This window comes from Schistocerca gregaria, chromosome 1 (assembly GCF_023897955.1).
Source record: "Schistocerca gregaria isolate iqSchGreg1 chromosome 1, iqSchGreg1.2, whole genome shotgun sequence".
Lineage (NCBI taxonomy): Eukaryota > Metazoa > Arthropoda > Insecta > Orthoptera > Acrididae > Schistocerca > Schistocerca gregaria.
In genome coordinates, this window is record NC_064920.1 from 555058371 (window position 1) to 555077194 (window position 18824).

At 38.3% G+C, this 18824-nt stretch overlaps 1 protein-coding gene across 2 annotated transcripts in view; it reads right to left on the reverse strand.

Moving 5' to 3' along the window:
* Positions 1-1067: 1067 nt before the first annotated feature.
* The window catches only part of LOC126356290 (double-strand-break repair protein rad21 homolog), a 71799-nt gene continuing 54042 nt past the window's right edge, over positions 1068-18824 (reverse strand). For both annotated transcript variants that reach the window (XM_050007197.1, XM_050007187.1), the window contains exons 12-14: positions 11408-11542; positions 10092-10247; positions 1068-2825 (exon numbers count right to left, since the gene is read on the reverse strand). In XM_050007197.1, coding sequence (XP_049863154.1) covers positions 2700-2825; positions 10092-10247; positions 11408-11542 — 417 coding nt within the window. In that variant the 3' untranslated portion in view covers positions 1068-2699. The remainder of the gene's footprint in view (positions 2826-10091; positions 10248-11407; positions 11543-18824) is intronic.

Below are 18824 nucleotides of genomic sequence, written 5' to 3' on the forward strand. Positions count from 1 at the left end.
AAGAGACACCACCACTAAGAAACAAAGATCAAAATATGTAAATAGACTAAGAGGAGAAAAAAAAAAATCTGACTCAATTAGTGATGCATCAAAACGAAAATGGAAGAATCTCAGACAGTAGATCACAGAAGAACGGACAGATAAAATCAAAACAATTACAGTATGTTAAACTTAGATGAATAAAAGGAACTGAACTTGTTTTGGACAACAGGTATGTACATCATTGCTCAAGGAGTAAATACACAAATTATGTAAGTAATGTGTTACTGAATATGCCTTGTCAAGTGTTATTGGCCATATCCATGTATCCCTAGTGCAACATACTCTTTATCAACACAATAAGAAAAGTCCATGTGATAGCAATTTAACTAATAAATAAATTATCATACACAAGACTCACTCCACACCACAAAGATTACATTACTCACATATCCAAATAGATGTCAGCAACTTAAACCCGTGTCTATCCGATGTACCTGGTCAATAAACACATGAAGCACAGGCAAAGTAAGAATGGGTAGGTAAGGGCAGGGGCAAAGAGGAATGGAACCTACTACTTTATTTAGAGCTGCAACCATAAACATTCGTTTTAGACCAGGTACAAGAGTTGTGAACATTTTCACAGCAGTATATTAGCCATTAATGACTTCTAATAAGGACAAAATAAACAAAAAATTATGTTATCTTTTACAGAATATATGAGCTATGACACAGAAAATCTCATCATCAATGGTATTCACAAAACACACTAATCAACCATTTGACTTGTTTTGAAAGCAACAAATGACAATGATGATAAAAGTCTGTGTCCGCCAAGACAATAAAATACTTTGTGATTTCACAAATGACTTATTACCTTGTTCATTTCACAATCACAGATTGATCAGGTTTGTCAATGCTGCTCCAAAAGATGTACTTTCAACAGTTTTCACTTACATTGCACAACATGAATGAGGAAGCTTCCAACAGTGTGAAAATCTGTTTCCAAGGATTTGTAAGAAATTACACTTCTGTATGCAGCAAACGGTGAAACTGGTGGTTGGTGAGTACAAGAAAAAGAAATTAAGTGACTGGAATGTAAGTATTGTTATTGTCCTGAATCTCTCCTTCTCAAGATGTAATACAACATAGTACAAAGGATGTAAAGCATACAACTACTGGCTCTGACTGGTTACAAACACAGATATGAAATTAAAATGTTTTATAACACCCTTTATATTTTAATCCAAATTATTATACATGCAAATATGTGAACAAAGCTCCACAAAAAGAAAATCAGTTATACAGCAATAAAAAATTAAATACAATTGTATAAGTAATGAGCTTATTTGTGACATGCCCTTTACATGATGTGACTTGTAAAATATACAAAAAGTGAAAATTAGAGAAATATTTTGTGCCAAGACATGTCAAATCTAGTCAATAAAATAATGAGACTGAAAAAGCTGTCTGAACAGCATGACTAAAAAGTCAGTTTGATATAGCACTTTTCCTTGTAACAGACAACATACACGGAAAGTCACAATATAAGCAAATGTTGGTGTGTGTATATATATCTTTGGATCAAAAGGGCTCATTTTTACTTGGTCCATATGGTAGCAACAAAAATCTCAAGTGGTCATGCTGTAGTAAACAGGTTGGCATACTGCTCTACCCGTTATGCTTTTATTTAGAATTTTGCTGTAAATCTCTAAATAATAATGCTAAAAGACAAATAAAAACCTTCAAATACAGATAAAAGAAAGTAATAATACAAGGGAGGAAATATGATAAAACTCCAATGATTATAATATAGTCTGCCATGGGCACATAAAAAGGTATTAAAAATGCAATGAAGCATGATCTTCCAAATTTTCTTGGAAAAAAATGGGTGCAATAAAAAACCGAATATTAACTTGAGAGACACAGAATCATTTAACTAAAGACTGAGAATGTGTAAAAATTCTATACCAGACAAGTTGGTTTTTTTTTTTTTTTTTTCACTCCATTATGGAGTAAAATGTCCCACTGCACAAACGTATCTGCATATCCTTATTTTTGACAGGTCATGTAAGTGGAGTATTGGTCCAATAAAAAATGAGCACAAAATATATCACCAAATAACTAGAATGTCAACAGACTGTTGCAGCATATGCACTTAACAAGAACAACGATCTGTGATTGTGTCTAATAAACCAACAATTTGCTAACAAGCTGACCTCATACTTATAAATTACATTCACCATTTCAAATGAATAACTTACTAACAATATATACAAAATTCATTTCTGCATTTACACTCATAAAAACACTATTTTAATGATAAAATGCTTTCTTTTCAACTTATAGCAGTAAACTTTATATGTTGATAAAATTTTTAAAAATTTCACTATTTTGTGATACTGCACAGCCTCAACTTGTTCTTAAAATTTATATTTGCACTGCCTCTCATCAGTCAACTTTACAAATTAGTACCTGCAAAATGAGATAATGTAATTTATGATGCACACCTTTACTCTGCCTTTCTCCAATGTGTATATATACAATGCCTGTGATAAACCTACAGCAAAACATTGCCTTTTCGAAAAATATTAAGTTGAAAAGAACACGGCAAATTCACAGTATAAAATGTTTGGTGCTCAACAATAGGTCTATATACATGACACAGTTTTTGCTTTTCTGTCTTTGACACAACACTTGACTTCAAGTCACTCTTCAGCTCATAAGGATGGATTTTCAAATTTATTGCCTCTCGTAATGTGTATGTTCTCATATGATGACTCCTGCGTCAGTTCCAACACGGTATGCTTCTTTAAAACAAGAAGGGTGTAAAACTTTTGTGCCACCTAGAATAGGGAAACAGGATAGAATTAATTATGACAGATAATAAGTAAAAAGAGCAAGCAATTACACAATTAATGCACTGAGGCTACTGGTCCAAAAAACGTGCCAATGTAAGTCACTGTTACGTAAGATTGTAATTGATTATGTAACATTTTTCTAGGTCAATACACATAGATTCTTTTTTCTTTCTAAAAATAATAAATGAAATACACAAGATGAGCACCTCAACAGCATGACAAGAGGGTTTCCCACAAACTACTACAAGTAGTATATTCAGCTCTCAGTTATCACAAAACCATTATTACTAATATATATATATATATATAAATAAAATAGAAAGAAACTTCCACATGGGAAAAATATATTAAAAACAAAGATTCCAAGACTTACCAAGCGGGAAAGCGCCGGCAGACAGGCACATGAACAAAACACACAAACACACACACACAGAATTACGAGCTTTCGCAACTGGCAGTTGCTTCGTCAGGAAAGAGGGAAGGAGAGGGAAAAAAGAAAGGATGTGGGTTTTAAGGGAGAGGGTAAGGAGTCATTCCAATCCCGGGAGCGGAAAGACTTCCCTTAGGGGAAAAAAAGGACAGGTGTACACTCGCGCACACACACACACACATATCCATCCGCACATACACAGACACAAGCAGACATATTTAAAGGCAAAGAGTAAGGGCAGAGATGTCAGTCGAGGCGGAAGTACAGAGGCAAAGAAGTTGTTGAAAGACAGGTGAGGTATGAGCGGCGGCAACTTGAAATTAGCGGAGGTTGAGGCCTGGCGGATATCGAGAAGAGAGGATATACTGAAGGGCCAGTTCCCGTCTCCGAAGTTCGGATAGGTTGGTGTTGGTGGGAAGTATCCAGATAACTCGGACGGTGTAACACTGTGCCAAGATGTGCTGGCCGTGCATCAAGGCATGTTTAGCCACAGGGTGATCCTCATTACCAACAAACACTGTCTGCCTGTGTCCATTCATGCGAATGGACAGTTTGTTGCTGGTCATTCCCATATAGAAAGCGTCACAGTGCAGGCAGGTCAGTTGGTAAATCACGTGGGTGCTTTCACACGTGGCTCTCCCTTTGATCGTGTACACCTTCCGGGTTACAGGACTGGAGTAGGTGGTGGTGGGAGGGTGCATAGGACAGGTTTTACACCGGGGGCGGTTGCAAGGGTAGGAGCCAGAGGGTAGGGAAGGTGGTTTGGGGATTTCATAGGGATGAACCAAGAGGTTACGAAGGTTAGGTGGACGGCGGAAAGACACTCTTGATATATATAAATAGAAAGAAACTTCCACATGGGAAAAATATATTAAAAACAAAGATTCCAAGACTTACCAAGCGGGAAAGCGCCGGCAGACTGGCACATGAACAAAACACACAAACACAGAATTACTAGCTTTCGCAACCGATGGTTGCTTCTTCAGGAAGGAGAGGGAAAGACGAAAGGATGTGGATTTTAAGGGAGAGGGTAAGGAGTCATTCCATATTTAAAGGCAAATTTGCCTTTAAATATGTCTGCTTGTGTCTGTGTATGTGTGTGTGTGTGTGTGTGTGTGTGTGTGTGTGTGTGTGTGCGTGTGAGTGTGCGCGCGCGAGTGTACACCTGTCCTTTTTTCCCCCTAAGGGAAGTCTTTCCGCTCCCGGGATTGGAATGACTCCTTACCCTCTCCCTTAAAACCCACATCCTTTCTTTTTTCCCTCTCCTTCCCTCTTTCCTGAAGAAGCAACCATCGGTTGCGAAAGCTAGTAATTCTGTGTGTGTGTTTGTGTGTTTTGTTCATGTGCCTGTCTGCCGGCGCTTTCCCGCTTGGTAAGTCTTGGAATCTTTGTTTTTAATATATATATATATAAGCAGGAGACCATGACCACAGAGTTACATACAGTACATACTCTATATAGTGTGCAAATGATTGAACAAGAAACCAAAACAAGTTTACAAGATCTCTACTGACTTTTTTTCACATCAGTCTTTTCTCAATGAGCAGCATGATATGCTCCTTTCATTCTGTGTTCAATAAAATAAGGCTTGTGTTCGTCTGTGCCAGATAATTATATTAAAGTATAATATAGTAGTTTTATGTATGTACAATGTTTCCTTGCTGTTTCGACAGAACACAATTTGATGGGATAAAGCACAATAATCTCAAATAAAAAAATACAAAATAGAGAAAGGAAAAAAACAACATTAAAATGTGCCAGGATGTTTAAAAGTACTTCAATGACCTTGTGAGTTCCTCATGGTAATTTGGACTGCTTCACACATTTGGACACCAGAAAATCATGGTAAAACTATGTCGTCCAAATTCAAAACTCTCATTTATAACAAAACCTAAAATTGCAAACATAGTCAACTGGAATGGAATGAGAAAGAGTCACATTTAAATGTACACCAATAGCAGAGTGGAATACAACACAGTATTCTCAGTTCATCACCCAAACTGTTTATATTTACTTCAATATACACCATCATACACTAATCGGCCAAAACATTCAATCTGCTTAACAGCGTGTTGGTCCACCTCTAGAATGCAGTACCCCAGTGATTCTGTGTGCATGTGTGTGACAAGTTCTTGGTATGGGTGTGTGGCACCATGTATCTATGCACAGGTCACATTATTCATGTAAATTACAAGCTGGTGGTTTATGGGCGTGGAGGTGGTGCCTAATAGCATTCCAGGTGTTCTCCATTGGGTCCAGATCAGGCAAATTTTGTGGCAAAGACATCAACATGAGTTCAATATCACACTCCTAAAAACCATTGTAGCACAATTCTGACCTTGTGACAAAAACAGTTGTTCCACTGGAAGATGCCATTGCTGCTGGGGTAGGAATCAAGCATGAATAGATGCAGGCAGTCTGCAGTAATGTTCACATAGTCTACAGCTGTCATAGTGAGTTTAATTATTACAACTGGTCCCACTGAAGCGCAGGTGAATGTCCCCGTAGGATGATACTGCCCAACCCCCTCCCCAAAAACCTTCGGCCGTGATGTGGTTTCGAAGAGCTGTTTGACTGCATGATGGCATATCTGGAAACAACCATCAACTCAGTACAACAAGCAATGTAATTCATCCAACTGTTGGCAATTTCCATTGGTCTATGGTCCAATGTCAATGGTTGTGCCCACTGCAATCCTAACTTATGATGTCAGTGAGACAATGTGGGAACATACATGGCATCGCCTGGCAAGCATCGAGTTCCACAATATGAGCTGAACGATGTGCTTCAAAATACTTGTGCCTGCACCAGCATTGCAATCTATTGTCACATCTACCATAGATCACTGCCTATCCTGCTTTAAGCGCCCTGTTGGGGCTTGAAAGTCACTACAACAATTACCCATTTGTGCAAGTTCTGTGGACGCACTTTCCTTACAGTGTAGCATCCAATACCTATTGGATGAAGCTCCTGCACAACAACACTGCACTTTGTGAGTGACTGCCAGCCTTCCTGCACTCAAAAGTAATTTCAATTACCTCCTGCTGGTTCCCACTTCACACTGTTCATTACATCTATGCAGTGACATCACAGATTATCAAGTATGTCTCACCTTGTAGTCACAACAGGTTGTCCCTTCAAGTGATCCTAAACGACACCTGTACATCAGTATTTGCACAAATAACAGATTCAAAGGAGTCCAAGATTAACTCACTTTTTATTTTTTGAAGCCTACTATGTTCTTACCTCAACATAATGAAGAGTTCTATCAGTTTCCCCCCCCCCTAAAAACCGATTTGGTTCTTCTTCTTAGTAATCAATCCAGAAATTGGTTTTCAACAGTTCTTCTTATGAAGACGTTTTTCAGTGAAAGCCCTAAACCTTCTACAAATTGTTGACACATTCCTGCATTAGTTGTTCCTTAGCATTTCCGTCTTCTAAAATGGTAGATAGTAATACAAGACTTCTTAATATCTTTAACATATAGCTACACCTTTCTTCAGGCATAGTTTTTCACTGACTCATTCCAGCATCACATTTTAGTTACTGAGCCATCCAAGAAATCTTCAAAATTATGTGACAGCACTTTATCTAACATGCTTTGATCAAATTCATTTCTCGCTTTGCCAGATTATTCATACAAAAAACTTCATATAATAAATAAACTTTCCACTAAAGAAGATTTTACTTGGTTTGTTTATACTGCCACAACTCGCCTATTGCAGTAATTATAATTCTACAAAGAAGACAAAAAAAATTCTTTTTTTAAACTGGTGAACAATTTACAATTGTATTATGTCTGGTTACACCAGGTGGGCTTGGTTTTATTCTTACTTCTCTTTGAATACATTATGACTAAAGATAATTAGTTAGAAGATAGGCTATGGAAAGGCAAACCTACATGTACAGCATTTGTAGACTTAGAAAAAGCTTTTGACAATGTTGACTGGAACACTCTCTTGCAAATTCGGAATGTGGCAGGGATAAAATAGAGGGAGCAAAAGGTTATTTACAATTTGTACAAAAACCACATGGCAGTTACAAGAGTCGAAGGGCAAGAAAGGGAAGCAATGGTTGAGTAGGGCGGGAGACAGGGTTGTAGCCCATCCCCGATGTTATTCAAACTGTATACTGAACAAACAGCAAAGGAAACAAAATGAAAAATTTGGAATAAGAATTTAAGTCCAGAGACAAGAAATAAAAACCTTGAGGTTTGCGCAAGACATTGTAATTTTGTTAGTCAGCAAAGGACTTGGAAGAACAGCTGAATGAAATGGAGGTGTCTAGAAAGGAGGATATAAGATCAAAGTGAGGATAATGCAATGTACTGTAGTCGAATTAAATCACGTGATTCTGAGAGAATTTGATTAGGAAATGACACTTTAATTGGCAGAGCAGCAAAATAACTGATGATGGCCAAAGCAGATGGGATATAAAATGTAGGCTAGTGATGGCAAGGAAAGAGTTTCTGAAGAAGAGAAATTTGTTAACATTGAGTATAGATTTAAGTGTCAGGAAGTCTCTTCTGAAAGTATCTGTATGGAGCATAGATTGGTAGGACACAATCTGAGGCATCAAGTCAATGCCAATTTAATACTGGAAGAAGTGTGGACAGTAAAAATTGTAGATGGATGCCAAGAGATGAATATGCTCAGCAGCTTTTAACAAATGTAGGTTGCAGTAGTTACTCAGAGATGAAGAGGCTTGCACAAGATAGAATAGCATCAAGAGTTGCATCACAACACAACAACAACTATAGCCCATTAAATTTCGGAAGACACCCGACCAAAAAATGAGTGGAAGAAATTTTATTTGCGCGGCTGCATCCCCGAAATTTATTGGAGTATTCATTATGTCACAAAAAGTTGAAAATGGACAAGAACAACAATAATTTGTGCCACACTGAAACTCTAAAAAAACAGATTTCCAACTCTTTGTGAGCAGTTCTCTTAACTGTTAATACTATGTGAGCACAATTCAACCCTGACTCAAAATTTAATTGTCACAGAGTGTTCTTCCATTTTTTCTGAACAAACATTACTGGCTCTCTATTCTGAAAAAGCTTTGCCAGAGGAACGGATATGGTGGAGGATAGCAGCTTACCCTACCACAAAGAACATACACGAATTGTTTGTATTGCACTTATAGTGGATTGTTCCATTTCATGTAACACTGATAAAAAAAAACTTTCTGCTGACAGAAAGAATGCAAAATTTCCAAGAAGGTAATCAGTTTATGGAATTACAATCTCAGGCCTTTAAGAGTTTTTTTTAAAATAAAACCCTGTTTCGAAATATAGCAGGAAAGCAATTCTTGTTGTAGGTGAACTGTATGAGTGCATCAGTAACTTCACTGAATGATAACAATAGACTACAGCATCACTGAAGTAGGATTACTATATGGCAGTGTTGCAGATTACAGCATCACTGAAGCTGGGTTCCTGAACAAGGCGTTCCAAGCATCTATCACAAACGATGATGCAATATATATCCATGTTGCATACATAAATTTATAGCAGAAATACTGAAACACACACACACACACACACACACACACACACACACACACACACACACCTAACCAGGCCTTCGAAGGCCCAATGGTACTGACTGACTACAGTGTCATCTTCAGCCAATAAATGTCACTGGATGTAGATATGGATGGGCAAGTGGTCAGCATACCACTCTTTATTGTCAGATAGCTTGAGGACAATGGTCTACTGGCACATAAGAGATTCAGAAAAAATACTGTTCTTGTGAAACCCAATTGGCTCTCTATTTGCACAAAATAATGAGATATCGACACGAGCTGTCAAACTGATTCCACATTTCAAAATTTCCATTAGGGTTTGGACAGTGTCCCTTACAAGCAGCTTCTAATCCTCTGGCATGCCTATGATATGCTGTCTAGGCCAGGCTGGAGACCAATGACCTCGCTGTTTGGTCTCCTCCCCTAAACAACCCAACCCTCGGGTAAACCAGGCTGTTCCAGTTCAAGCATCCATTTGCAGACAGTTGTGCCATAGCTTACACAACTATACGGCCAGGGTGAGCACCTACAGGCAAGAACGGGCAAATGATTCACTCAAGCGACAGACTAAGGTGTGAATACAATACAACTGGGCAGCCAATACTACCTGCAGACTACCTGATAGGCACCTGTCCCCTTGCAGCAAACTTGAAACACCACTGGTCTAAACTATCACGTCTGTCAGAAAGGTATGTAGTAATTGGTGGAAAATCAAGTGAAGCTGATATTACATGTGTTTTCCCAAAGGAACTGTTATATACCCATTTTCTATTCTCAATCAATAAAAATGATTCAGTAGATAATCTGAGTGGCTCTCTTCTATTGTTTACACATGAAGTTGTCATTTGCTGTTTAGTAAAGTCAACAGAAAGCACGAAAACAGTTTAGATTCATTATTTGAATGCTCTTCAATAAACTTTACCAAGAGACGTACACTTCAAGATATTTTATTTTATTTTATTTTGAAAGCAACCAGTTTCGACAATTCATTTTGCCATCTTCAGGCCTCATATGCTTTTTCGAATCAAAGAGCTTATCGTATAGTGCCATAAAACTGGATATCGCGAATCCCAATCATTGTGCAGCTGATTCGTAAGAAAGCGTAACAGCTTGACAACTGCTCCACGATATGTTGTACACACATGTTTGATGGTTGACCTTTTTATAGGCAAGCCCAAAAGATATAATGCAATACTGAGGCACTTGTGTTACTAGTTTGGCACATGTAAACTCTTGGCTACAACAATTTTCCACATACAAGCTAAAGCAAATTCGATAAAAAACACATTTACCTGTTTTCTGTTATTTCGATGCACCATATCTGAAAAATAAAGCTTGTCACATCGTTCCAGTTTACTCCTCACAATGTGGTACATATGAGCAGCACGTTTATTCAGCACTCGTTCCTCAAATTGCTCATATGTCTCATCAACTTGCTGTTCTTCTTGCTGTTAAAAAAAAAGATCACAGGTGTAAAACGTTGTCAAAATGCTGTTCTTAGATGGACATGGAGAGAAAAATAAGTGCCTTATGGTAGACTGTGTACAGCTGAGTTAATCAACACATCTTTCTGGATCATTATGAACAGAAGCAAAATTGCAATGTCTGTGAATCGATCATATATATCCACTGGGCCTCAATAAAGACATTTCCTTTAATTATTTTTTCATGGTGCATAGTCAAAACAATCTTTCTAAATAAATTCTTTAACCAGCATTTTATATTTATAATCTACAGCAAGTGGTGGTGCACACTTGGTGTACGATCATCATTTCAGTCTTTTCTGTTCCACATATGAATGATGTGCGATTGTTCCTATTGCGGGAATGATGATTGATAAGTCTGCACTCTTTCTGCACACCTAGTATCACGCTTATCTGTCAGCCAATGAGCACTGAGTGTTCCAAGTCCTCTGCTTTGAATATCATAGCCACTGCAAGCATTAAACATGATCGTAATGAGTTATTTAACGAATTTAATGAATTTTTATTTGATTTATTGCAAGTAGACATGGCTTAAGATGGTAAGTGACAAATGCTACATAAACGAGAGAGACAATTTATATGATTCAAGCTTTCTTCAAGTACAGAGCACTCACATGGGCCTACACTAACTGCTGCTTGGAACCAGTAACGCTAGAATTCTTATCTGTGCCTCAATCTGGGCGAACTGCCCTCATTTGTAAATCTGACTACAGGCCTTTCTATGAGCTCAAATTTCTCCATTTTAGTCACCATCATTTCAAAATATATTCATTCCTGTAACTAAAAAAGGACCCTCACACAGACCACAAGAGATGTGCACAAACTTGACCTTTTTGAGCACTCATCCCAGCATTTTCTCTACTAAATAATTTATGAAAACCTAAACCTGTCTGTTCATGGATGTCCATTCCAGAACAAGTACACTCAAGTTCAGCACAGTACTCAGAAAACTGAAATCATTAGTTTAAGCTTAATGAGTAACTTCTCGCACATTATAATTTTTTGTATTGAGTGCTTCCATTTAGAAAATAGCTACGTCATGAATTAATAAATTCTCCACAACAGGGGACACCAGTAAATATTGTGTGTAATACTGAACTAAAAAGTGATGAAATATATCTTACTGGTCCAACAGATTGAGGAAACTCATATTCTTCACCATTCCAAGGCGTTAAGACACCTCTCTCGGAATGCGCTCCTGGAGTTTGCGCTGGTGGGTGTTGCTCATCATAGCCCATATTTGCCATCTGAGGAATATTCTGGAACGAAAATAGATACATATGTAAAGATATTTATCTGCTACAATTTATGTTCATACAAACATTGTTCCTTCCCCCACGAACCAAGGATCTCGCTGACGTGAGATGGTTTGCCTGTGTTAGTGATACAGATTCCATCCCTTAGATGCAACCAAAATTGAGGCATATCTGTGGAGGGGCCAGACTAATCCATGGTTCCTTAAGGAGGTAGATACAGTTATCACACAGTAAAATTAAGGTTAATTCGAAGTTTTGTTCCTCAAAAAAATGTAAGATATAATTACCTCCACGTTTTTTGTAAAAAAAAATAAAAATATGCATACACACAATTAGACAGACAGATTCTTGACTAAATACTACTCTGCAAGTGTCTTCATAAACAATTAAAATTTAACCTTGCAACTAAGTTGATTTTTATCGTTTCCTCAATAAAGAGGTAAGTAACAAATATTTTGCATTTTTTAAATTGCATTTTATAGCTATAACAAACGTGTGGTTCCTGAAGAGGGGCAGCAGCCTTTTCAGTAGTTGCAGGGGCAACAGTCTGGATGATTGACTGATCTGGCCTTGTAACATTAACCAAAACAGCCTTGCTGTTGTGGTACTGCGAACGGCTGAAAGCAAGGGGAAACTACAGCCATAATTTTTCCCGAGGGCATGCAGCTTTACTGTATGGTTAAATGATAATGGCGTCCTCTTGAGTAAAATATTCCGGAGGTAAAATAGTCCCCCATTCGGATCTCCGGGCGGGGACTACTCAAGAGGACATCATTATCACGAGAAAGAAAACTCGTGTTCTACGGATCGGAGTGTGGAATGTCAGATCCCTTAATCAGGCAGGTAGGTTAGAAAATTTAAAAGGGTAAAAGGATAGGTTAAAATTACATATAGTGGGAATTATTGAAGTTCGGTGGCAGGAGGAACAAGACTTCTGGTCAGGTGAATATAGGGTTATAAAAACAAAATCAAATAGGGGTAATGCAGGAGTAGGTTTAATAATGAATAAAAAAAATAGGAGTGCGGATAAGCTACTACAAACAGCATAGTGAACGTATTATTGTGGCCAAGATAGACACGAAGCCCACGCCTACCACAGTAGTACAAGTTTATATGCCAACTAGCTCTGCAGATGATGAAGAAATTGAAGAAATGTATGACGAGATAAAAGAAATTATTCAGGTAGTGAAGGGAGACGAAAATTTAATAGTCATGGATGACTGGAATTCGACAGTAGGAAAAGGGAGAGAAGGAAACATAGTAGGTGAATACGGATTGGGGCTGAGAAATGAAAGAGGAAGACATCTGTTAGAATTTTGTACAGAGCATAACTTAATGATAGCTAACACTTGGTTCAGGAATCATAAAAGAAGGTTGTATAGATGGAAGAATCCTGGAGATACTAAAAGGTATTATATAATGGTAAGACAGATATTTAGGAACCAGGTTTTAAATTGTAAGACATTTCCAGGGGCAGATGTTGACTCTGACCACAATCTATTGGTTATGAACTGTAGATTAAAACTGAAGAAATTGCAAAAAGATGGGAATTTAAGGAGATGGGACCTCGCTAAACTGACTAAACCAGAGGTTGTACAGAGTTTCAGGGAGAGCATAAGGGAACAATTAACAGGAATGGGGGAAAGAAACACAGTAGAAGACGAATGGGTAGCTCTGAGGGATGAAGTAGTGAAGGCAGCAGAGGATCAAGTAGGTAAAAAGACGAGGGCTAGTAGAAATCCTTGAGTAACAGAAGAAATATTGAATTTAATTGATGAAAGGAGAAAATATAAAAATGCAGCAAATGAAGCAGTCAAAAAGGAATACAAACGTCTCAAAAATGATATCGACAGGAAGTGCAAAATGGCTAAGCAGGCATGGCTACAGGAGAAATGTAAGGATGTGGAGGCTTATCTCACTAGGGGTAAGATAGATACTGCCTACAGGAAAATTAAAGAGACCTTTGGAGAAAAAAGAGCCACTTGTATGAATATCAAGAGCTCAGATGGTAACCCAGTTCTAAGCAAAGAGGGGAAAGCACAAAGGTGGAAGGAGTATATAGAGGGTTTATACAAGGGCGATGTACTTGAGGACAATATTATGGAAATGGAAGAGAATGTAGATGAAGATGAAATTGGAGATACAATACTGCGTGAAGAGTTTGACAGAGCACTGAAAGACCTAACTCGAAACAAGGCCCCGGGAGTAGACAACATTCCATTAGAACTACTGACGGCCTTGGGAGAACCAGTCTGACAAAACTCTGGTGCTCAAGATGTACGAGACAGGCGAAATACCCTCAGACTTCAAGAAGAATATAATAGTTCCAATCCCAAAGAAAGCAGATGTTAACAGATGTGAAAATTACCGAACTATCAGTTTAATAAGTCACAGCTGCAAAATTCTAACACAAATTATTTACAGGCGAATGGAAAAACTGGTAGAAGCCGACCTCGGGGAAACAAGTGTGGATTCCGTAGAAATGTTGGAACACATGAGGGAATACTGACCTTACGACTTACCTTAGAAGAAAGATTAAGGAAAGGCAAACCTACGTTTCTAGCATTTGTAGACTTAGAGAAACCATTTGACAATGTTGACTGGAATACTCTCTTTTAAATTCTAAAGGTGGCAGGGGTAAAATACAGGGAGCGAAAGGCCATTTACAATTTGTACAGAAACCAGATGGCAGTTATAAGAGTCGAGGGACATGAAAGGGAGGCAGTGATTGGGAAGGGAGTGAGACAGGGTTGTAGTCTCTCCCCGATGTTATTCAATCTCTATACTGAGCAAGCAGTAAAGGAAACAAAAGAAAAATTTGGAGTAGGTATTAAAATATATGGAGAAGAATTAAAAACTTTGAGGTTCGCCGATGACATTGTAATTCTGTCAGAGACAGCAAAGGACTTGGAAGAGCAGTTGAATGGAATGGACGGCGTCTTGAATAGAGGATATAAGATGAACATCAACAAAAGCAAAACGATAATAATGGAATGTAGTCGAATTAAGTCGGGTGATGCTGAGAGAATTAGATTAGGAAATGAGATACTTAAAGTAGTAGATGAGTTTTGCTATTTGGGGAGCAAAATAACTGATGATGGTCGAAGTAGAGAGAATATAAAATGTAGACTGGCAATGGGAAGGAAAGCGTTTCTGAAGAAGAGGAATTTGTTAACATCGAATATAGATTTAAATGTCAGGAAGTCGTTTCTGAAAGTATTTGTATGGAGTGTAGCCATGTATGGAAGTGAAACATGGACGATAAATGGTTTAGACAAGAAGAGAATAGAAGCTTTCGAAATGTGGTGCTACAGAACAATGCTGAAGATTAGGTGGGTAGATCACGTAACTAATGAGGAGGTATTGAATAGGATGGGGGAGAAGAGAAGTTTGTGGCACAACTTGACTAGAAGAAGGGATCGGTTGGTATGACATGTTCTGAGGCATCAAGGGATCACAAATTTAGCATTGGAGGGCAGCGTGGAGGGTAAAAATCGTAGAGGGAGACGAAGAGATGAATACACTAAACATACTCAGAAGGACGTAGGTTGCAGTAGGTACTGGGAGATGAAGGAGCTTGCACAGGATAGATTGGCATGGAGAGCTGCATCAAACCAGTCTCAGGACTGAAGACCACAACGACAACAACAGCTATGGCACACAGGTAGAACACTCACTAGAACTATCAAGTCACTGCTAGTGGAAATTGTTTCATAATAAATTGAATTCCTAAACCACTCTTTGTACTATTGTTAAATCCACTGGCTGCAGCCTGTTCCCTCAATGGCCACTGGAATAGCTTCTTAAACACATTGACTGAGCCCCCCGGGTATATGCAATAAAAGTACTCGGTGTTCCTTCCTGTACCTTATCGCCATTTACCTGAAGGTTATCATTAATCACTGTACATTTGAATTTCCAATTATTAATAGGCATCTATACTTCATGTTTGCCTCCTCTTGACACAGTACAAAGCAGGTTTCCCCAAAACAGGTGAAATGAACAAACAAGACAGTGCAATATTGCTGTTTCAATGCTGACAATACATGTGAGCATATCCTGCAAAAAATTTGTGATCTAATTAAGCCTGAGCCTGAAAAAAATATATCTTATACTACATACAATTTTACATTGTGAAGGCATCACTTCCACTTCCCCTTAAAGAGACAGCAGCCTTTTGAGTAGTTACAGGAGAAATATTCTGGATGAATGACTGATCTGGCCCTGTAACACAGGTTAACAAGGCCTTACTGTTCTGGTACTTTGAATGGTTGAAAGCTAGGGTAAACTACAGCTGTAAATCCCCCCCTCCCCCTCCCACCATTTCCCCTGAGGGCAGGCAGGTCAACTGAATGGCTTAATGACGGCATTCTCTTCCATAAATATTCCGGATGCAAAATAGTCCCCCATATGGCTCCAGAGATGGGACTATTCAGGAGGGTGTATACTCAGGAAAAATAAGACTGGCATTCTGTGGGTCAGAGTACTGATTATTATTATGTAGGTACATTAGAAAATTAAAAACAGTGAAATAGATAGTTTGAAATCAGGTACAGTAGGAATAAATGAAGTTTGATGGTAGGTATAACAGGACTTCTGGTTCGGTGAGTATAGGGTTACCTACACAAAACTAAATACGGATAATGCAGAAGCAGGTCTAATACTGAATGCATTATCATAGGCAAGAAAGACAGAATGCCAACACTAACCACAGTAGTACAAGTCCATAGGCCAACAAGCTGCACAAATGGTAATGAAATTGAAAGAATGTATGCTAAGGAAATTATTCACACAGTTAAAGGAGATGAAAATTAAATTGTGATGACTGCCTGGAATTTCATAGAAGCAAAAATAGGAGGATGACTGGGTAAAGGGATAACAGAGGACACCACCTGGTAGATTTTTGCACAGAGCATAATTTAATGATCAATAACAATTGGTTTAAGAATGATGAAGGAAGGCTGTATTCACAGAACAGACCTGGAAACATTGGGAGGTTTCAGAATGATTACATAACAGTAAGATAAGAGAATTTGAAACCAGATTTTGGACTATTAAGATCTCCAGGGGCAGATGTGGACTGTAACCATAATTTATCGGTTATGAACTTTAGACTGAACAAAACTGCAAAAAGGTAGGAAACAAAGCAGATGTGGCCTGGATAAATTGAAGGAACTAGAGATTGTTGAGAGTTCTAGAAAGAGAATCAGGCAATGTGGGACTTGAGAACTATTTTTTGGAGAGAGAAGAATTGAAGATGAAATGGGAAATACTATACGGCGAGAAGTATCGACTGACCACTGAAAGACCTAAGTGGAAGCAAGGAACGGAGAATGGATGACATCCTCAGAAAATTACAGAGATCCTTTGAAGAGCCAGCCATGGTAAAACCATTCCACCTAGGTGCAAGACATATGAGGCAGGTGAATTAACCTTAAGACTCCAAGAAGAACGTAATAGTTCAAACTCCCAAAAAGCCAGGTGCTGACAGGTACGAACACTATCAAGCCATTAGTTTAATACCAATATTATGAATAGGATAGTTGTTATCATATAGCAAAGATGCTGAGTCACAGATAGGCACAACAAAAAGACTGTCAGAAAATTAGCTTTCGCCAACAAGGCCTCTATCAGAGATAGAACACGCACACACACACACACACACACACACACACACACACACACACACAAATGTTACTTAATCTGTACACTGAGCAAGCAGCAAATAAAACCACACAGAAATTTGTGAAGCAAGTTAAAGTTCAGAAAGGGTGGGGGTGGGGGGAAATTTGTGTTTTGCGAATGACACCACAATTGTGTCACAGACTGCAGAGATTGTAAGATGGACATCATCAAAGTAAAATAAGAGTAATGAAGTGTAATTGAATTAAATCAGGTGATGCGGAGGAAATTAGCTTAGGAAATGAGAAACTAAAGGTAGTAGATGAGTTTTGCTATTTAGGCAGTAAAGTAACTGGTGACAGCCCTAGAATAGAGAATGTAAAATGCAGACTTGCAATACCAAGAAAAGCATTTCTGAAAAAGAGGCATTTGTTAGCATCTAATATAAATTTACGAAGTTTTTTTTATGAAGGTATTTGTATAGAGTGTAGCCTTGTGTGGAAGTGAACCACGGATGATAAGCAGTTCTGGGTAATCAAATAACAAATGACAAAGTTCTGAACTGAACTGAAAAAAAGGGGGAAAAACCATTTATTCTACAACTGACTAAAAGAAGGGATCAGTTGACAGGATTAATCCTGAGGCACATCAAGGTATTGCCAATTTGGTAATGGAAGGAAGCCGGGGAGGGAGGATTGTTGAGGAATACCATGGTTTGAATACAGTAATCAGGTTGCATTAGTTATTGGAGACATGAAGAGGCTTGCACAGTATACACAAGCATGGAGAGCTACACCAAACCAGTTTTTGGACTGAAGACCACAACAACATAAACAGTTATACTTCACAATCCAAAATAACACACATATGTAAAACAGATTTTCAAACTGCCACTAAAATTCTGTTACACTGCATACAAGAGACTAAGTTGCTCACACTTAGTTACAAGGACTGTAAGAATGGCATTTTTTAAAATCTAAGTTCTGAAACAGCTTATATAAATTATGCACCTAGTTTTAAAACATAATAAATAGAAATGCATTATGTGAAACAAAATCTAACAATGAGCCGATCAAGGTGCAGGCTCAACACCAGTTACTATCATCACACTGCCAACAATAATTTCCAACTTACGCTTCGCTATTCAAATAGGAAGTGTCAGAGAAATGCAGATGTATGTTCTCAGGTTTAAATATCACCCCGACTACCCTTCAATAAGATGAAGATTGGTTTTGTGGGGCACTCAACTGCGGGGTCATCAGCACTCGTACAAAGTCCCTATTTTTTACTCAATCCAATTTAGCCACTGTCACGAATGATGATGAAAAGATAAGGACAGCACAAACACCCAGTCCCGGGGCAGAGAAAATCCCCAACCCAGCCAGGAATCGAACCCCGGGACCCCGTGATCCACAGGCAGCAACGCCAACCACTAGGCCACGAGCTGCTGACCTTCAACGAGAGTGGACGTATACTTGCAGAGTGTTAATTCTGCCAATTTAATGGATAAGCAGCCTTCATGTGTCAAAGGAATTCCTCTGCACATTGGAGGCTTCCTAACTCCGAAATTGGTGAGTTACTTTTCTTCGTAACACTGCATAGTACAGTACATGGTGAAGTGTTTCTGTGTACTTATTTATCATTTATTTTACTTGTAAATGGA